The sequence below is a fragment of the Hippopotamus amphibius genome, chromosome 1 (assembly GCF_030028045.1).
Source record: "Hippopotamus amphibius kiboko isolate mHipAmp2 chromosome 1, mHipAmp2.hap2, whole genome shotgun sequence".
Classification (NCBI taxonomy): Eukaryota; Metazoa; Chordata; class Mammalia; order Artiodactyla; family Hippopotamidae; genus Hippopotamus; species Hippopotamus amphibius.
In genome coordinates, this window is record NC_080186.1 from 37,754,632 (window position 1) to 37,776,850 (window position 22,219).

General features: G+C 41.9%; 1 protein-coding gene across 4 annotated transcripts in view; it reads right to left on the reverse strand.

Moving 5' to 3' along the window:
• Window positions 1-2,247: 2,247 nt before the first annotated feature.
• PIK3R3 (phosphoinositide-3-kinase regulatory subunit 3) overlaps window positions 2,248-22,219 on the reverse strand; it is a 98,053-nt gene continuing 78,081 nt past the window's right edge. For all 4 annotated transcript variants that reach the window (XM_057709579.1, XM_057709588.1, XM_057709608.1 and 1 more), the window contains 5 exons: window positions 20,743-20,885; window positions 18,348-18,524; window positions 12,777-12,851; window positions 12,158-12,328; window positions 2,248-5,884 (listed from right to left, as the gene is read on the reverse strand). In XM_057709579.1, the coding sequence (XP_057565562.1) occupies window positions 5,686-5,884; window positions 12,158-12,328; window positions 12,777-12,851; window positions 18,348-18,524; window positions 20,743-20,885 (765 nt within the window). In that variant the 3' untranslated portion in view covers window positions 2,248-5,685. The remainder of the gene's footprint in view (window positions 5,885-12,157; window positions 12,329-12,776; window positions 12,852-18,347; window positions 18,525-20,742; window positions 20,886-22,219) is intronic.

A 22,219-nucleotide genomic window follows, 5' to 3' on the forward strand; every position in this document is an offset into this window, starting at 1 on the left:
ACACTGCCAGTTAGCCTGACAGGAGTGAGGAGTTTCTGGAAGGTAACTCTGTAAGTGGTATTACCAGATTTAGGTTTTAGGAAGATCACTGGCTGCAGTGCAGAGAGGCTCGAGTGGAGTAAGCAGACCAGAGAGAAAATTATGTAGTGGCCCATTATGGTGGTCTAAACTAGGGCGGCAACAGTGAGGCGGTATCCCCAGGAGAGAATGTGTAGGGAGCGATGCATAGATCTGGTAACCATCAAGCCAGTAGATGGTAATCACAGCCACAGGAGCAGATAGGGATTGTACAGAGGATATGTGCAGAAGGAAAAAGGAAAAAGTCCAAGCCGTTGGAGTTAGCTGCAGGGAGGGAGCCAAGTGAAGTAGGGGATGAGATCCTGAACTTGGGAGATGCCAGACCATTTTAAGAATTGTGCGACTTTACCATAAGAGCAATTGAAAGGTGTTTAATGGTTTTACACAAGTTCAGATTCAGGTGTTTTGTTTTGAATTTAGGGGTTTGTTGTTTGGGTTTGTTTTTTAGTTCCCCGACCAGGGATCAAACCTGGGCCCTGGCAGTGAAATGCTGAGTCCTACGCACTGGACTGCTGGGGAATTCCCCAGATTTGTATTTTGAAAAGATGACTCTGGTTGCTATAATGAGAATGAATTTGAGAGGCAAGAATGAAAAGAGGGAGGACCCAGGTTTGTTGGGTTTTTTTGTTTGTTTTGGCGGGGACAGAGGGGTGGCAAGGCAAATTCCACTCGTTTTTTTTGTTTTGTTTTGTTTTGAGCACTTCTATTGAAGCCTTCCAGTATTAAGGTTAGAGATAGTGAAAGAGTGAAGTTGGATAGAAGTAGTATCTTTGATATTTAGAAAGTAAAATTGATATGGGTTGGTGGTGCGTTTTATGTAGACACAAAGCAAAGGTATTGGAGATGACTACATTCCTGACCTGCATAACCAGATGAATTACGTGTTTCCAGTCACTGAGGTCTGAAATACTGAAAGAGAACCAAGTCTAGGTGGTGAGCCTGCATTCAATATGCTGTGTCTCACAACAAAGTTCTGGGTAGGAGAAACAGAGAAAAGTAGTCACAATGCTGGTTACTGAAGACATCAAAGAGAGCAGTTTCAGGTAGTGGTTGGACCTGTACCGAAAAGCTTGAGGAGATGAGGCAATAAAGACAAATTGAGATGTCTTTTTTTTAAAGATTTGGCTTTGAAGAGATAAAGGATTGAGCAGAGATTGAGCAGGCGGAGTGAGAGGATACCCAACCGTGTTTAATGATCATCCAGTTGAGAGAATACAATAGAGAAGTCACTGGAGGTTCCTGAGAAGATGGGAGAAAATAGGATACAAAATAAACGTGAAGAGACTGCCTTTAGTTGGAGGAGGGCTACCTTTTGTAATTTAACAGATGGGAAGGAGAGGAGTTATGTGGATATAGACCAGTTATAGGTTTGGTGGTAGGAAGGTAAGGGAATTCATAGCCAAGCATGTTTATTTACTCTGTAAACAAGAAGTCTACAGTCCTGTGGGACACCCAAGGCCCCAGTTGAGATATCCAGCCAGCAGGCGGAGTTCAGAAGAGAGGACTGAGCGGGAGACAGAAGTTGAGCATCCCATGCTGAGTGGGAAAACTGTTGGAATTAGGGGAAATCTTCCACGGTTCCCAGCAGTGGCCTTGAGGGTGCTATGTAGCTAAGTGTAGTGGGGAGGAAGGAGATAGGCAAGGTCATTTAGAACACAGATTATTGCCCTTCAGTCTGATTTGTAATTCAGTACACACGTGGGTGGGGCCTGAGTGGCAGGGATGAGAACTGCAGTGCCCTTTGCCCACAGTGGTGGTCACGTGTTGGCTGATTATGTTCCCAACAGGTAGGAGCCTCAGCGAAGTGTGGCAGGAAGGTGACAGCCTGGGGCAACAAGAGGACAGACTGTAAGGAATGGGATGAGGAGGAAAGGGCTCTCGGGTTTAACTTTCTCAGGGTTAGTGTCTGAGTCTCCCCGTGTGCTGTGCTGGTTGGTGGACAGGACTCTGGAATCATGTCTGATAGGGTTGACTTCCTCTTCAGGGGAAGAAGAGAGCCTCTGGTAGCCCCCAGTTCAGCCCCAGAACTGATCTTGATCTTTTGGTGCTCAGAGGAGAGGTTTGGGAGCTCTGGGCCTTCTCAACGTCCCAGGCCTCTTCCTTCTGCCGCCACCCCCAGCCCCAGCCCCAGCCCGCCCCTCCACAGCATGAGAACAAAAAGGTGTTTTACGGCAATGTCTTTATTGCATTACTGGAGCAAGTTGGCCAGACTGTCCCCACTTGGGGAAGGTAAAAAACAAAAAGACCAAAAAGTATCTTCCCCTCACCTTCCCCCCACCCTCTCCCACAACTGCACAGCAATGTCTGAACACATTTGGTGACAAGAACAATTTGCAAAAGTGGTCTAGGAACTACATTATGAACTGTCCCAACACAAGACATATAGTTGGCTTCCTTGTGAATCAGTTATTTTTACGTAACTACATGAATTTTTTTGACTACACCAAAGACAACAGAATAGGTTTTTCACGAGTAACAACAAGGGCACCAAAGTCACATGCTGGAATTTGTAAGGAAACAAGGTTGTTTGTCACAAGTGGCTGGAGCTAGAGCAAGGCTGAGCAGTTGACAGCAGAGGGCCCAGCGGCCCCCATGTGGACCCTCTGCTTTGAGGCCACTGAAGCCTCACAGAGATCTACTAAGGAGTCTTAACTGGCAACAGAGACCACCTTGAAAAACCAGTAATTGCCCAGATGCAATTCTTGGCCCAAGAGGCTGGTTCCTTGCTGCAAGAAGAGGACACCTGTGGAAGACACCACACTGGCTCTCAGAGCTTCTGCAAAGCACATGAGGGTCCAAAATAAGTGAAGGTCCCATCAAGGCTTGGAGACAGGGTAGGGGCAGTATCAGAAGTCCTCAACCTTCACCACATCAGGGGTAAGGACACCACTAGCCTATACAGGCCTGAGGCATGGCCAAGACTTGGCATCTGTGGCCAGATGGAGACAGAGCATTGCTCTGTGATGAAAGCTCCACCTGGAAAAGATAGTCCTCTGACTGGTGTCTGGCCAGCCCAAGCTGCTTCCACGTTGGCGGCCAGCTTCTCTTGCCGGGAAAACAATGAGCCCCTCTGGTCTTGGTCTGTCTCTTTACCCTCTGCCTCAGTGAGGCTGCAGTTAAGATGCCAAGAGAGAACCCCAGGGCCCAGATCACAGGATAAGACACAGAGCTAGGTTCTGATGAAGGAGGCTGAGACCATGGAGTAAAGGAGCCGCACACTACCCCTCCGAGTGGTTAGCAGACTGGTCCCTATGCCATTTCCACTGGTCAAGACCAAGCAAATCCCATGGCAACTAGTCAGAAAAGATCCTTTCCAATGTCTCAAATGATCCCTAGGTCTTAGTGCCCACAAAGCAAAAAATTCAAGAGTGAAAAACAGGAAAGAAACAAAAACGTGAAGGAATGTAGGACTTGAAAACGAGTTGCCCTTCTCCACAAGCCAGTCTGGGCACGTGGCCGACAGCGCTTGCTCCCTCCCTGCGCACCCTTCATGCCGCCTGACAGCAACACGTGCTTCAACACTGCAGGCACGTGTCCTCACTCTCGTTTCCATTTATTCAAGAGATATCTAGGACACACTGAATTCCAGTACCAGAAAGAAGGGACTCCTTGCACCCAATTTTGAGCATCAGGCTGCTTAAACAGGTTCAACAATCTGGCAATTTGGGGAAGGGATGTCCAGCTGGCTGACTCAGTTAAGGGCTTAGGTCAGAACAGTGACACTGGAGGGGGTTTCATGTGTCTGCCTCACCCAATCCTGAAACTGCAACGTGATGAAGGAAAAGCCAAAGATATACCTCTTTCCTATCTTCATTGTTAGTAACTGGAGGTTCTCCCCAAATTTTTAATCTAGGTCTATTTCTATGTCATGGTCCATTCTAGATCCTGTCACCAAGATAAGTGCTCAGGGAAAGCAAAATTTGTTTCTTTCATCCCCAAAAGTAGAGCTTCCCTAGGTGTAAACCTTATTCACTCAGACGCCAGGATGCCTGACTGCACAGCTTTGGGCTCGAACAGCTGACTCACTTGAGCCTATTATGGCTCTAGGATTGGCTCAGAGGCAGCTGGACTCTATTTGTCAAATGAGTGCTGACTGATGGGGGTGGAGCATAACGGAGGTAGGAGTGGATGCTGCCTCCAGCTCCATTTGGCCAGCTTCACTCAGCTGGAAGGCTTAAACCACATGAAGCAGAAGATTCCTGGCCTAAAATCAGGGCCACTGGAGCATGAGGACAGCCTGTGCACATCATCTTACAGCAGGATCACAAAAAAAGGCAAAGAGAAAAGCTTCCAGATGGCTTCAGCTAACAGTCTATAAACTCCAAGCCATCCTTTCCTCTCCTTGCAGAAGTTTCAGAAACCACTGTGAGGAAGCACATGGGTAATGTGGTATGACCCTCGCCCTGGACACCAGAGCCCCTGGGTCTGTGATTTACTGAAGTCCCTGACCGCAATCTGCCTCCCTTCCAGCTACAGCCTTAGCCACCTATGGCTCCCCTGGGCCCTACCCAGCAAAGGACAGGAGATGACAGGAAATTAAACCACGTTGACTATTTCTGCAGGGCCTTTACACTTGGGGAAGCACATGTAAGAATGTTGTTCTATGTGATTATTTGGTATATCAAGCCATCTAAAAGCACTGGATTGCACCTTTTCTTTACTCATACACACAAGTTACAAAGGTTTCAAACAGATCATTCTTTTAGGCTAAGGGAACACCACACAAGTACCAACTTCATTTTATGATTCAAAGCTCACCAGCGCACAAAAAGAACACTATTCCTCATCTCTGAGAAACAAGGGCAGGGCAAAAGGAGATACACTGACCAATTTTAGTGTTTGCTAAAACTAACAAATTCTCTGGTTTTATTTTCAAGTTTTGGTACAGAAGTGTGCCTTCAGATACTAGTGCCGCCTTCTTCCATCAGCTCTCAGTCTGGCAACAATCATTTCCTGGGATCAATTTGGTTTCTAAACATAATGCTTCTTTAGAGGGAGGAGCTACCGAGATGCTGACGCCTAAACTATGTTGGTTAAGTACCTTCGGTGGAGAGGTTTTCGCCTATGGATTAAGATTCTTCAAATGAAACCCCAAGCCTCCCCATTTTCCTTTGGTTGTCTTTTTCGCCAAATGCCATTCTACCACTGAACCAAAACCGCCTTCTTTTGGGGAGGAAGAGAGACTGCTAGATCAAAACAGACTCCCAGCAGGGCCATGCCCCATCACACTCTCAGAGCAACATGGCCTCTCAGAAGAAGGCACAGACTCCTCAGAGGCTTCCAGATACAATCCCACCCCCATCAGGCCTAATGTGTTCTGTTGAGGGTGCCTGGCTAAATAAAACAAAAACCCCTATGAAACAGACTTTCCAAAAAACAGCATCTGCTCCCAGCTTCCTATGTCAGTGCAGCGGCACGGCTGAGTCCCAGAGAACCCCAGGCCCCGCATGCCCCCATCCTGGCCGGCTGCCGCTCGGCCTCGCCACTTCACATTCACAGAATCACTTCTTGTGCAAAACAAGCAGTCTACGTAGAAAGAATGCCCTCATAGTCTAATAAAAACTGTAGAAAAAACACTAGAGAGCCACCGCTCTTCCCACTCCCTCTTTATCTGCAGAGCGAGGGCATCTGTGCGTGGACAGGGTAGGCAAGCCTGACGTTGAGGGAGTCGTTGTGCTGGACGAGGGACGTCTGCTGGTAATGGAGCACCAGCTCCTTCAGTGAGCTGTACAGGTTGTAGGGCTCTGCAAAGCCATAGCCCCGAGCAGTGCTGTAGATCACACAGTGCTTCACTTCCCCATCGGCACTGCAACGACACAACACACAAACACCACAGGGATTAAGGCAGATAGCAACAGGTAAAGGGACCCTAAATGACCAGAAGTCTGAGAGCAATTGTTCTGCAAAGGAGAAGCAGAAGCCTTTCATCAGTCAAAGCTTGTATGATATCACCCCCATGTGTCCCCCCACCCCTTAGAGACGTCACAGAGATACCCTTCATCTCCCAAGACCCGGTGGATGGCTGCATTTAATCACTCAGCTCTGGACATTCATTAGTCAAGAATGCACTGGGGGGTCAAAACAAACCAAAAGAAAAAAAGAAAAAAAAATTTAGGTGTACAAATCAGTGGTTTTTAGAATATTCACAAGGTTGTGCAACAATTACCACTATCTAATTCCAGAATATTTTCATCACCCTATAAAGAAACAAGGTACCCATTAGCAGTCGCTCTGTATCCCTCCCCTCCCCCGGAACCCTGGCAACCACTAATCCACTTTCTGTCACTTTGGATTTGCCTATTCTGGACACTTCATATAAATGGGATCATACAGCATCACTCGATCTTTTGTGTCTGGCTACTTTCACTTAGCACACCATTTTCAAAGTTCTTCTGTGTGGTAGCGTGTATTGATACTTCATTTCTCCTCACAGCTGAGTAATATTCTATTGTATGGATATATCGCAATTTGGTTATCCAGTCATCAATTGACGGGACACTTGGATGGTCAGCATTTTTTGGCTATAATGAATATTCATGTGCAAGTTTTTATATGGACACATGTTCTCAGTTCTCTTGGATGTATACCTAAGAGGGGAACTGTTGAGTCATAAGTTACACAGACTTTTTGGGAATTCCCTAGAGGTCCACTGGTTAGGACTCGGCGCTTTCACTGCAGTGGCTCCGAGTTCAACCTTAGGTCTGGGAACTAAGATCCCCCAAGCTGCGTGGCATGGCCTCTCCCTGCCCCGCCAAAAAAAAAAAAAAAAAGTAAACTTTTTGAGGAACTGCCAAACTGTTTTCTGAAGTGGGTGCACCATTTTAAATTCCTGCCAGCAGTGTATGAGGGCTCCAGCTTCTCCACATCCCTGTCAACACTTGTCACCGTCCATCTTTTGGATTATAGTCACCCTTTTGCTAGCTCATTGTGGGTTTGAGTTACAGTCCCCTAATGACGAATGATGTGGAGCATCTTTTCATATGCTTGTTGACCATTTATATACCTTCTTTAAAGAAATATCTATTTGAATCCTTTTCCCATTTTTAATTGGGGCACTTGTCTTTTTGTTGAGTTCTTTATGTATTAGACACTAGTCACTTAGATATATGATTTGCAAATATTTTCTCCCATTCTGTGGGTTGTCTTTTTACTTTCTTGATAGTGTCCTTTATGCAGAAAGTCTTTAATAATGGTGAAGTCCAATTTATCTTTTTCTCTTGTCATTTGTGCTTTTGATGTGTAAGAGACGACTGCCTAATCCAAAGTCACAAAGATTTATTACCTATGTTTTCTCCTGTTTCATCTTTTAGCTCTTACATTTAGTTCTATGATACATTTTGAGTTAATTTTTGTATATGGTGTGAGGTGGGGGTCTAACCTCATTCTTTTGCATGTGGCTCACCAGCTGTCGCAGCCCCATGTGTTGAAATGACTATTTTTTCCCCTCTGGATGGTCTTGAGACCCTTGTTAAAAACCAACTGACCATAATTGTAAGGGTTTATTTCTTGGCCCTCATTTCTATTCATTGATCTACATGTTTAATCTTATGTTAGTACCTCACAATTTTGATTACTACAGCTTTGTTGTAAGTTTCAAATTGAGAGGTGTACTTCAACTCTCTTCTGTTCTTTCAAGATTATTTTAGCTGTTCTGGATCCTGTGCATTTTCACATGAAGTTTAAGATCATCTTGTCATTTCTGTAAAAAGCCAGCTGGTACTGTTTTATAGGGATTACACCGAACACACAGACCAATTTGGGAAGTACTGCCATCCGTGAACACAGGATGTTTTTCCTCTTATTTATTTACATTTTCTTTAAGTTCTTTCAGTGATGTTTCATAGCTTTCAGTGTACAGCTTTTGCACTTTTTTTTAAACCTAGACATTTTATCATTTTTATGCCATTATAAATAAATGTCTTCTTCATTTCATTTTCAGATTGTTCATTGCTTGAATATAGAAATACAACTGATCTTTGTGTCCTAATTGTTTAACCTGCAACCTTGCTGAACTCATTTATTAGCTCTAACAGTTTACTTCTTCCTTTCCAATCTGGATGCCTTTTATTTCTTTTTCTTGCCTTAAATGCCCTAGCTAGAACCTTCTGTACAATAATTAGAAGAGGTGAGAGAAGATATCCTTGTCTTCTTCCTGATCTGAACGGAAAGCATTCAGTCTTTTACCACTAACTGTGATATTACTGTGGGTTTTTCAGACTCTTTATTAGGCTGAGGAAGTGCCCTCCTATTCCTAGTTTATTCAGTGTTTTTTAACATGTAGGAGTGTAAAATGCTGTTGCTGAGTCTACTGAAATACTCAGTAGATTGCTGTCACTTGATCAGTTGATTTTTGTCCTTAATTCTATTAATATGGTATATTACTGATACACTGATTTTTTAATGTTGATCCACTTGACATTCCTAAGATGAATTCTACTTAGTCATGGTTTATAATCCTTCTGCTGGAGTTGCTTTGCAAGTGTTTTGTGAAAGATTTTTATGTCTATATCCATAAGGAATATGCCCTCATAAAATGAATTAGGAAGTGTTCTCTCCTATTTTTTGGAAGAGTTTGTGAAGGACTTGTGTTAATTCTTTTTACAATATTTGGTAGAATTCACCAGTGAAGCCAAATGGGCCTGGGCTTTTCTTCGTGGGTAGTTTTTTAAAAATTAATAATTCAGGGACTTCCCTGGTGGCATAGTGGTTGAGAGTCCACCTCCCAATGCAGGGGACATGGGTTCGATCCCTGGTCCAGGAAGATCCCACATGCTGAGAAGCAACTAAGCCCATGTGCCACAACTACTGAGCCTGTGCTCTAGAGCCAGCGAGTCACAACTACTGAGCCTGAGTGCCACAGCTACTGAAGCCTGCGTGCCTAGAGCCTGTGCTCCGCAACAAGAGAAGTCACTGCAATGAGAGGCCTGTGCACCGCAATGAAGAGTGGCTCCCACTCTCAACTGCAGAGAGCCTGCACACAGCAACAAAGACCTAACGCAGCCAAAACTAAATAAAATAAATACATTTATTTTAAAACAATAATTCAATTTCTTTACTTGTTATAGTTCTATTCAGATTTTCTACCTCCTCTTAAGTCAGTTTTGGTAGTTTGTGTGCTTCCAGGAATTTGTGCATTTCATCTAGGTTGTTTTGTTAGCATATAATTATTTATACTATTCCATCATTATTTTTTTATTTCTGTAAGGACTACAAGCAGTGTTCCCTCTTTCATCCTGATTTTAGTAATTTGTGTCTTCTCTCTCTCCCTTGTGTGTGTGTGTGTGTGTGTGTGTGTGGTGTGTGTGTGTGTGAGACTAGCTAGAAGTTATCAATTTTGTTCATCCCAATTTCTGAGTTCACTGATTTCCTCAATTGTTCTCTATTCTCTATTTTACTTACTTCTGTTCTAATCTTTATTATTTCCTTCCTTCTGCTGGCTTAGGTTTAGTTTACTTTTCTTTTTTTAGTTTCATAAGGTGGAAGAAGGGTAGGTTATTGATTTGAGAGCTTTTTAAATATAAATGTTTACAGTTATAAACTTCCCTCTTAGCACCACTTTACCTGCATTCTGTAAGTTTTGAATTTTGTGTTTCTCTTTTTAACTCAAAATATTTTCTAATTTCCCTTGTTTTCTTTTTTTGATCTATTGGTTATTTAAGAGTGTGTTATTTACTGTCTATGTTTGTGAATTTCCCAAATTTCCTTATTTTTAATTTCTAATTTCTTTCCATTGTGGTTACAGACAACATATTTTGTATGATTTCAACCCTATTTATTGAGACTTGTGGCCTAAACTGTGGTCTAGCCTGGATAATGTCTCATGTGCACTTGAGAAGAACATGTATTCTGCTATTGTTAGATGGAGTGTTCTAGAGATGTCTGTTAGGTCTAGTTGTTTTATAGTGTTGTTCAAGTCTTCTGTTTCCTTGTTGAGCCGTCTAATTGTCCGATCCCTACTCAAAGTTCTTATCCCAAATGGCAATAACAATAAGGATCACAAGTGCTCACCACCTAACTCCCTGACCTAGTGAAACACATGCATTGTTGGCTACAGGTCTCTAGCCTGAGAAGGCCATAGAGTTGAGCTATTTCTTCTTAGGCTTCTTTATGATGTCATTAACAGAAATTAAAATGGAAAAACAAGTGAGTTTTATGCCTTGACTTCCTACTACATGATCATCTTAATTCTGCTATGAGTCTCCTTAAAAACTGAACTTAGTCACATCCCTAACTTCAGCAAATGTCCTAAGTAAACTGAGAAATCATGGTAAGCAGGCTTTCTGTAGCTGGAGTGGCTGGCGAACAAATGGAAGTCTGTGATGCCAGACTCTTTTGCTTCCAATCTCCCCAAAAGTGAACCCCAATATGATACATGACTGCAGCAGGTTTTCATGGGCAACAGAAATCCACACTGCTGTGGACTTGAGTCTGGTGAGGTCTATGGCTAAAGGAAGGAGAAAAAGAATACAGCTCCCCAAGATATTAAAGCTGCTCCTTGGTCTCCCACGAATCAGCTGAGCTGCTGAGCAGCACCTTCCCCCAGCCAAGTCCTTTACCCACAGGCTGCCACCCAGTGACCTGGATAAGGGTGAGGGACTAATGCACTGAGCTTACTGTCCTCCTTCTTTGTATTGTTCTTAAAAGATCTCAGATCCTGCAAGAGCCATCTTCTCCTGCCATTTCCACTCAAATACCTTGAGTATCTGAGCCCAGATCAGAGAGAAATGAAATGTTTCATGTAGCTCTATCTTCAGATAACACTAACCCAATTCCTCCCTTACTTTTTGCCCACAGATATACCACTATTCATTCTTTCAAAGTCCAGCTCAAATGCCGCCTCTTCCACAAAATCTGCCAACTCTCTTTCTCCATCAGAATTAGTTCTTCATGCACACAGCCTACTAGTGACACCTATGTCACAGTGATTTTATTTATCTTGGATATTTAACTGTGAAATGAAGAAAGTGTGGTGCAAAAGAAAAATGTGGGCTTTGAAACCAAGTAAAGTTGGAGTCAAACTCTGCATGACAGAGACAGACCACTAAGGACAAGAAGATCATCATGTAAAGCACTAAGCCTTCTGCTAATATGAGTGTCTCTTGCCTATCCTCACCACTTTGCCCTCTTGGAGGGCAAAATCATTTTGTCATCTTTGCTTGCCTTCTGGCAGGTCCAGCAGCAGCAGCATTATCATGATAATATTAGTAGACAACATTTGCTTATGATGTTCCAGCACTGATCAAAGTGTATTACATCACATATATTAACTCATGTAATACTTTAAAAACCCTTAAGTGGATATTATTATTATCCTTATTTTACAGATAAGGAAACTAGGCAAAGAAAGGCTAAGTGACTTACCCTAGGTCACACATCTGGTAAGTGGTAGAGTCAGGATTTGAATCCAGTATATCTGACCTCAAAGCTTGCTCTCATGACCATCATACTATACCTCCACTCTAGGTATGCTCTTTGTCAACGAAAACAGTTGCCTTTTTAAGGAATATATATAAAAAACTTCAGCAAAATCTCACTGAAGCATGATTAGTTGTCCCCTGAATTTCACTTTCCATTAAAAGGAAAATAGGCTTTTCCAAACAAAGTCACAAGATCACCTTACAGAAAACATCCAACATTTTCTATCACTATCTCAACAGAATACTATTTAAGTACAAAAGAGTTTAGATAGTTTTTCTTCTGAAGTAAAAAGTGTTCTGTTTAATCAAGCCTTCCTTAATCTGACAATGAAGGCCAAGTTAGGCATGCAGGAGACTACTAAAGAATTAAGTAATCTTTTCAATTGAAAATCTCGAATTACTTTTCACAGACACCTGAAATTCCAACAGCAACAATGCAGGGTCTAGTCTGCTTACCATTTAAATTAAAATCCCCGAAATAATTTCAGAGGGTATTCCTCCTAAAGCAACTACCTGTTTTCTTTGTACAAATATTAATGGTCTAAGCCACAGTTCCTCATTTTACTGTACTTCCACTAATTTGATCTGAACTTTATGAGGGATTGATTTTCTATTAATCAATTGGAAGTTTTCAAAAGGTCATACCCCCAGAGAAGACTTACACCACAGAGCAAGCATAACATCCTTTCTTGCTACTCTCACGAATTAAGAATGCACCATCAGGTTTCCCGTAAAGCAAGTCCTCTGCTTGTACTCGATTGATATCCTCAACAAACCAGGTTTTCTCATCATAATGTGGCAGGTTTTCATCTTCCTCATTGATAAAATAGGTCCTAAAAATTAAATGTTAAAATATTATTCCAACAATTCCAACAATTAGTTTACTTACATCTAAAAGTAAATTCATGAATAAAACTCTCTTCTAAATCTTTAACCACAAAACGACAAAGTGGAATTGCAATTAGTTGGATTTTTTTTTAACAACTTCATTATTTGCTATTATGCAGAAAGCACAGAATTCACACATCTCGTCCAATAACCTGACCCATGAATGTCTGAATGAGCAAGGCTTAAGCATCCAGGTTTCATGTGGTTCAGCAGATCTCTGAACTCAAGCGCCTACAGGGTACTCTGGAGGCAATTCAATTTAAAGAGGTGCAAAGTTCTTGATTCAAATGTCCTCAAGTAACAAAGAAAACCAACACTCAATATGTATTAAGAAGGCCCGTGTCTTATCCTGGAAACAAAGCCCTCTGACAGAAAGCTTCGGTGAGAACTTACTCATCAGCGTCCTCATTCTTGATACCCAGCCAGGCATTTAGGCGCCTCTGTCTCACTCCTTTGTGATTGAGCCACCTGCCAGAGGGAAGACACCAGTGTCAGTGTCTGTGCAAACTCTGCCTGGACAAAGTACACGGGTCCAAGCCAACCAAACTTCCAGAGTCCAAGAACTTCTTATTTTCCCCAGACCCACTAAGAATGGCCAGAGATTTCCCTAAACTTGTTTCTCCATTACTTTTCCTTCAACTTTCTGCAAAAAGGCAGAAACACAGAGAGCTACTTGAAATTAGGCACTTCTCTCACTTTTCACTTTCCTTTTCTAGAAGGTTACATCACCACAAGCACACACATACTTGCACTCAAACACAATGGGCCACTTGTTTCTGAAATCATTAGTTAGGTGAGCATTAGGTGAGCATGGTGTCACATTTGCAATCTCTACTAAGCTAGAGGATGCAATTCTCAGTGGCCTACTACACTGAGTTTAAAATTCTAAAACAGAATTTCAAGGTCTATTTTTGCACCTAAGCAAGCCACAAGAAATTCAGGGTGGCAATCTGAGTAATTAATACAAATTTACTTCATCACCAGGCAAATCACAGTATTTTAAATTATACCAACATTTTAGATGTAAAATGATATAAATCATTTCATTTAGTTCCACTGAGATGGATGATGGCCTAGAACTTGAGTGGAGTATAACAACGCTTTCATTCATCACCACCCCCAACCAGGCCCCGACCATCCAGGTCTCATCATAAACATCTCAGGGAGGACTACCCTAACTGTCCCAACTAAGGCAGTCCCGCCAGTCACTCTACACTTTTCCTTATTTTATCATCTTCATAGCACTTGCCTGAAAATCTTTTTTTTTTTTTTTTTTTTGGCCATGCCACATGGCTTGCGAGACCTTAGCTCCCCAACCATGGATTGAATCCGGGCCACAGAGGTGAAAGCAAGCAGTCCTAACCACTGGACCGCCAGGGAACTCCCTGAAATTCGCTATTTTATATTTTTACTTGTTTATGTTTTTCTTCCCCACTAAACTGTAAGCTACTTTAAAGAAAGGGATCTATCCTGTTCATGGCTATTCTGAACACTGAAAACAGTGCCAGCACATAGTAGACATTCAACAAACAGCCAGTAAACATTTGCAGGTGGGCCGCTTTTAACAAAGTCTTCAGGGTCAACTCCAAGCTCATCTTGTATCTCCTTCTGACCTCAAGTACACTAGATAACTTGGCATCACACATAGTTTTAAAGTTCTCTTAAGACAGATTACACAGCCTTTCTCAGTAAGGCAGCTTCTTCAGTTAATCTGGATTTCATTGTCATGAGTAGTGAAACTGGAAAACAACTAATATATGATTTTGGTAGAAGTTATTTAGTAACAAACTCCATCCTACACCATCACTTCTCTGGCAAAATATCCAGACACCCTCCTCTAAACATTCAAAGTTTTCTATCCTTGAAGAACTGATCTTTCATAAAGAGACAAGTGCCCTGGGTAAAAGTCCTGAAATGAACAAACTGCGCCACATTTTCTGAGCCCCCATTTTCTTTTAAACCACCAACCTCTTTCTTTAAACTGAACTTCCCTTTCTGCCACAAGGAATGTTAAGACACCCAGGAAAATCCAGGAGAAAGAGAAGAACGTTTTGTTTGGTTCACCCTCTATCTATGGTGGTCTCTGCCTTCTGACACAGGGAACTTTTCTAATCTCCCAGAAGTCCATTTCAAATACTACTATATAGTTCTGACTCCTTGAACATCTAATAACAATGCCAGTACCTGACTAGCTTTTAAAAATGATTTTTAAAAAGCTTAAGTAACTTAGTATCTTAATTCATATTTAACTTACTGTTATTGAGTAATGCCACATATAAAACAGCACATTTCAGAGGAAACACCTGAGCAAAGCACCAAAGACCTAACATCCCATTCTTACTCTGTTACTAATTGTGTGGGGTTTTTTCCCTTGTTGACTCTAAAAAAGACATAAAGTTGAAGTTACAACATAAATTCAGTGCACATAGAATGAATTTATCTTCTTTATGTTCAGTTTCATTTTCAACATAAAATCCCTAATCAATCATTTTGTTTACTATGCACTATGACATTTCGCTTAATTTGTATCAGTTAGGGTCTTGGCTACAAGCAGAACCACAGTCAAACTAGTAGTTGAGGAGAGTTTACTATTTACAAAGGTCTGGAGATATGTTAGAGACTCCCTGGTGCTAGCAATAGTGGGAAGCCATAACCTCTCCTAGAATTGAAGAGTCAGCTGGAGACAGCAAAGACTGGAACCAGAGAGGACATCATGGAGAGCCACCTCTGGTAGAGAACGAGGACACAGCCAGCTCACCGTGATCACAAGGGAGGAAGCCAGAAAATAAACTGTCTTACTTCACTCTCCTCCTGCCCTCTCATCTCCAGCCAGTGCCTCCAAATGGCCAAAACTAATCAGGAGCCAGAGGGCAAACAGATCCATTTTCTTAAGTACAGAGCAGGGTGGAGAAAGATGAAGAGCAGAAATTGTGAGGGCAAATGGAAAATTCCAGCACATCCTTTGAAATGGATTGACATTTTTTCTTAAATGGATTAACTTTACTGTGGACTTTTTTCCAGGACCTATTATCCTCAGATAAAGAGATGGCTCCTGTACTCAAGGCGTGTTTGCCCAGCATAAGAGAATGGGACTTTTAATGGCTTATTTAGGATACATTCTAATATAAGATTAAACTAACTTTTGTAGTCACAATGTGTACCTTTACTGAACAATTATTGGCACGGTAACATCCTTCAGAATTCCTCATACACGTGACTGCTCCATCTCGCCTCTCCAATTTTACATTTGGGAAGTTGACTTCTTGGAGCTATGTGAAAGATGACATTTATTCAAATTAAGTTTTATGATATTCAATTTGGATCATAGTTTCAGTCTCCTGGGATCTTTCTGGAGCCTGATATTTTATCATCTATCTGATTAGGTACTTCTCCCAGCTTTTTAAAATACAATCAGCTGTTAATGACCATCCAATCATTGATACTAATGTCACTTTGGGTGTGACTCTGGATGGACTGATGCACGCTACACAGAGCCTATTCCAGGATGGCAATAAGCCATAGTTTATCAGTCAGGTTAGATCAGGCTGTGTTATGGCAAGCTATTTTTTTTTTTTTAATTATTTTATTTTATTTTTTTGGGGGTACACCAGGTTCAATCAACATGGCAAGCTATTCTTTATTTTGGATTTATGAATTTAGGTTTATGAATACCAAGAAAAGTAAATGGTAACCATGAAAACTAACTCCTGATGAAAAAGAATTGCAAATGAACTCCTTTTCTTGAAAACGAATTTTAAAGGCTGTCCAGTGGTTAGGACTCTGCGCTCTCACTGCTGAGTGCCCGGGTTCAATCCCTGGTTGGGGAACTGAGATCCTGCAAGCCACATGGCATGGCCAAAAAAATAAATAAAATAAAAATAAATAAAGGCTTTTATATTTAAGAAATATTTTATTCTGTATTTAAGAAATGAAATTCTGCTTTTAGGCATTCAAGAATATTCGAGAAACAGTACATTGGAATCTCAGCAGAAAATCTCAAAAAATCCTTATGGGCTATACAACGGGAAGTCAGGGAAATGTCCATACACAAAGGAGATTTGATGAACTAATGACAGTCTCACGTTGGGTCCTGTAGAATTCCAACCTATTCCAATTTCAAAACAGGACCAAAGAGAGATCATATTGAGTATCATGCAGCAATACAACCAGTCTCTTTTAGGACTGACCATACAATTTCAGCAGTAGAGCAGATCAAGCCCACCAATCCTAGTATTGTCTTTGTTAGAAACATCAAAGCATGGACTATGGGACACTGGCCTACCCTCCCTGAAGCAACGCTTTCGAAAGAGGCAATGGTTTTCTATGTTTCCCTAAACATCCTAGCAAGATACAGGCAGGTCGTGGCTTATCATCCATGATGTAACCGAAACTCTCCTTTATATTTAGCTTACATAACTTGTTAAAGGAACTTTCATGATCTAGTTTGCCACACTTAGTCATACACCTAGGAATGGTAGGTTTCTTACTATCTCATCACTTTACAGGGCAAAAAAGTGCCTCCATTCATTCCTTTGATCCATGGCACAGCCTCCTCGGGCCTTTCTTCAGGTTCATTATGTGACCGGAACCATATAAGCATTCCAAGAGCAGACACATCCTGCTTTTACACAAGGGCACTCCCTGCCTTGCTTCCAAAGCTCTTCTGTATGCTACGTGCACTTGCTTGACTTTTTTTGGCCATAAGAGCAAACTGAAAGACCTCTAGAGAGGAGTGTTACTAAAAACTACTCAGTAGGGTTTCCCTGGTGGTGCAGTGGTTAAGAATCCGCCTGCCAATGCAGGGGACACGGGTTCTATCCCTGCTCCGGGAAGATCCCACATGCCAAGGAGCAACTAAGCCCGTGTGCCACAACTACTGAGCCCACAGCACCACAACTACTGAAGCCCATGCACCTAGAGCCGTGCTCTGCAACAAAAGAAGCCACCGCAATGAGAAACTCCGCACCACAACGAAGAGTAGCTCCCACTCACCACAACTAGAGAAAGCCCACATGCAGCAACGAAGACCCAACGCAGCCAAAAAATAAAATAAATAATAAAATAAATCTTAAAAAAAAACCAAACTACTCAGTATAGTGTAGTTATAATTGTCTGCTCCAAAACAATCACCTTAAATTTTCCTCTACTGAAACTCAACAGCCAATGTTCCAACCTCTAAGCGTGTATTTTATCCCTTCCCTCTTTCTCACACAAAGAAACCCTGACGTCTATGGAAAACCCCAGGCTTTACTCTGTCCTCTCTTGCCAAGGGTTTGAACTGTGTGTGTTACATGCATGAAAGTCACCTATAAACATATTACATAGAACTAAACCTAATATATTTTCCTTTCTCATGGATTTTCTCCTTCTAAGAAGCAGTCATCTGGCCTAAAAATCTTAATCCACACATCTTGTTCCGATAATACATCTTTCAATATATATTTAGATAATATCCCTAAATCTAGCTAAATCACACAGTTTTCCATCACTCCTCAGGTGTGCCATTTTTCATACCTGCTATCAACACATCTCTACTACTTCAATATAGAATTTTATTTCTTAAATATAAAAACCCTTTAATGGACTACTCCGTATACTTACTTGTAGGCTCCCACTGTCTGTGTCCTTGCCTGTGACAGGTCATTTCTGTTTCTACGGTTCTTCTATGTAGCCAAAGATTCTGGATCTTGTGTTTGAGGCAAACATGAATTAATCTGTACTTTCAAAGCTCTGTCTGTCACTTTGCTCCTTTGTATCTACTACAGTCTTACCTTCTGATCGGCCCCACACACTTGACTTTAGGTAGACTCTGATGCCCCTGCTACTAACAGGACTGCGTTCCTAAATTCTTAAGTCTCACTGGCCAGCTCTCAACCACAAATCCCTTCTCCCACCTCTAACATCTCTAGAGCAGCAGGGATCAGGGGGTGGTGGTTCCCTCCCGCACAGGCCCAGAACACTCACACAAGGTGCTGATCTCGGATCTTGCGCAGCTGGATCAGGTCAGGTTTGATGCTGTTCATTTTTTTGTCTATTTCCCGGTTGTCCAAAGCTTGTTTCTTCAAATCCTGCTCTAGACGCATTTTGCTATCATGAATCTCACCCAGACGTGATTTCAATTTGTCATAATTCATCATAATTCTGTGAAAATATTTGACATATTAAGGCTAAAACAGGATCCCCACAGCAGCTTTCCACAGTGCGAACACAGTCCCTACACCTAAGTGTGGTGGACTCTGCTGTTGTTGCCCAGCACACACCTGTCCCCACCCCTCTGGGAACAGCACCCTGGGGCTCCCCGCAGGGATGGCTTCCTGTCCCAGCTCAGAGTCACAGGCAAATCCACACAGCCTGTCCTGGCCAATGCGAGTGTCCCACTCCGTCCTATCCCTGCCTCCCTGCCTCTGAACAGTGACTTGTTCAGAAATGGGAATAATACCCAAACTGACCCAATGAGAGTCAAATCTAGGACTCTTACTAGAAATACTGTAAACAAGATTCTCTCTTTCTACTGGGATGGTTAAGTTGTGAACATGTGATTCTAGGACTCCCAGCAGCTAATACCGCTACTTCGTAGGGAAAGCCTGCCTGATGATGAAGCCACCACAGAGAAAAACTGAGCCAAGAGACAGAGAATGAGGAGAGTCCTGATGATCTTGTTTGGGCCCTGGATCCAGCCATGAGTGAACGAGAGAAGCTGGGTTCCTGTGTGAATTAACTGTGGTAATAATACGTGTACAAGGCCTAAGCAGGGCCTGGGGACACCTGGTAAGCACTCAGAAGATGACGGCCCTCAGCTTTTCCAGCACACAAAGTTTTGCTGTGCTCTGAACCCTAAGGCAACAGCTAACCGCATTACTCACTTTTCACTCAATGATATGTAGTTTTATATTACTATTAAAAGTTCATCATGATACTTTACCTCCCTCTGCAACTAAACTACAAGTTCTTCTCTATTTCTTCATGATTAATAATAATTGTCACTTATTGATACCACATGTCAAGATACACACACGACACACAAGCGCACGCACACCTTTCTCTACCATAAATGTGTGTGTATCACTTAGTCCTCATAGCATTTCAATGAGGTTTTATCCACAGTTTTATGGAGGAAGAAAAAGGCCCAGCGAGTTAAGTAACTCACTCAAAGTCACACAGCTAGTAAATGGTTAATAAAGAATTTAAGCCCACGGTTTTATCCATTAAGCTACACTGCCTCACAGCACTATTCTTAAGCACACAGAAGTTCACTAACACTTTGGTACTAATATGAGAAATAATTCTGCTTTTCCCTCGCATACGATTCATGTGTCTTTATTATCCACTTTTTCACTCCTCAGCCTGCTGTTATTTGGCTCCTCTCCTAACACTCCACTGAATTTGCTTTGATAAAGGTTCCCAATATTCTCTTAGTCACCAGATCCAATACTTCTCATGCTTCTCACTGTGTAATCTCATCCTTAGCATCTACCATCACCTGTACACTTCTGCCTCCCAAATCCTTCTGTACTGTGAGTTCCAAATCCAAATAACCAGCTGCCTGTTTCTCAGATACTCCATTTGGGTTCTCACAGGAGCCTCAAAACTCACTGGTTCCAACCCTGAACTCCCCTCATATACTTCCCATTTTGGTGAATTACAGCATCCCTTAGTCACTAATATCAGAAATCTAGGAATAATCTTTGGCTTCTCCCTCACCTGCCAGATCTGGTCAGGTATCAAGTCCTCAGCATTTTTATGAACCCCCCCCTCCTTTCCTGCCTTTGCTCTGGTGCAAGCTTTCACCATCTTTTAACCTGATGACCACAAAGACAGTCAGTCACCTGCAACCTGCAGGCTGGTCTTTCTGCCCATGGTCTTGTTCTGCCTTCAATTTATTCTCAGACTGCTGTCGGTGGTTTTCAGTTCAACAAATATTCCACGTGCACCACTATGTACTCTCAGGCACCATAATACGCGCTGGAACTATCAGGGAAAATAAGCCACTAGCCTTACTCTCAACAAGCTCGCAATTCAGTGAGTGTGACTTTCAGCAAATGTTACAGTAGGGATCAGGATCAGATGCTGTAGGGGTGGGGACAAAAAGCGCCTAAACCAGTCTAGGGAATCGAGGAAAATTTTCTCAGAAAGTCGTGTCTGAGTCTTAAAGAATGAGCAGGGGTCAACAATTTAGGAGGATGGAGAAAGAATGCAGAAGAGAGAAGATTCAGCTTAGTGCCATTAGTGGGAACAGCAAGTAATTCCATGTGGCAGGACTGTCAAGTTTGAGGGGGTAAAAGCAGACATGACAGAGATTTCTGGAGAAGAAAAGAAGTCTTGGCTCACTGATGCACTTGGAGGTATTAGGTAGATTTACCGTTCAATTTCCTTTTCATTCCCCTCTTTCCGAAATCGCTCGATATATTCTTTGCTATGCTGTTCTTGTGTATGACACTGCTCTTCAAATATTTTAATTGTTTCATTAAAAGCCTCAATCGCAGTCCTTTTCATCTGTATTTCCTATAGGATAAAAGAAGAAAACATGTACACTTCATTATCTTTGTATTTTTTGTAATTTTAGTTTTAAAACAAATCTTACAATTCTAGTTACGATTCCATATAAGATCAAATTAAGGGGGCCAAAACAAGACCCTTCTACCCTTATTACTTATAGATAAAATACAACATTCACACCCTAAAATAAAAGAAAAATAACTATTACCTGAAATAGAGCTGAGAACCACAGAAAAGCCTCTGAGTTACTAAGAGAGATTAACCCTGAACATCTTGAAGACAAGGATGAAGTTCTGCCTTTGTAGCTACTGTAGCGCTGACCCCCAAAAGCTGCTGAAGCAGTGAAGAGACAGAGCAGAGGAGTTCATGCACCAACATGCAAAGCCTTATTTCCAGAAGAGCCCTAAAGAGTCTATTCTTACTTTCATTTCTAAAGCATGTCGTTTTCTAAACAGATTCATGAGCAGATAAATCTGATTAGAAGCAGAAAATGAAAAGGGGAGGAATAGCTGCTAAAATGAGATGCAGAATAAGATGAAAAGCTAAAAACTCCACAAAACAGAAGCCCAGAAGGCTAAGCCATTTACACTAGGGTAAGTGGTCCTCCACGTTCCAATGAGCTCTAAGGGTATTTGTACACTTTAGCTTCTGAATCATGAGTCCCCTAAAATCTTCCAAGAGGGTAAAATTTGGTTCAATTTACTTTAGAAAATCAAAAAATATGTGTGAAGGTCTAGAAAGACTGCAATCCTGAATGTTTACAATTTTAAAAGTTTTGGGATAATTCCTCAACTATTTATCACTGATTAATTTCAACAACAGATTACTGAGACTCCACTACATAGAAAGTACCATCTGGTGTTAAAGAGATTCATAAAACATGGGGCCTGCCCTCCAGGATTCAGAATACACAGGCAAAATAGATTTCTGAACTCTAATAAGGTTTTGTTTCATGTCATGATAGAGGCAACAAAGTGGGGTGAATTAGTTACTGACTGCTTTACAGAGACTTCATGGAGGAGGCAACATCTGAGCTAGGTCTTAAAGAACTGGGGTAGGAGGAGAAAATTCAGCATTGCACACAGAAGACATGACATGACATATACATAAAACGGCAGTGGACATTAGGGATCAGCAGTTGCTCAGTAGGGCTGGAACACAGGGGGTTAGCAGAGAAGGGATGCTAGAATCTTGGGATGTTTCACACAGCTGAGGCTATGTCATAGGTATCTCAAGTAGTACTGTAAACTTACTAGAATGCCCACATCTGAATATCTAGCTATAAATTCTAAAATTCTCAAATTACAGTGCAGGGTCTTGGCTCCCTTGCAAGGTTAGAA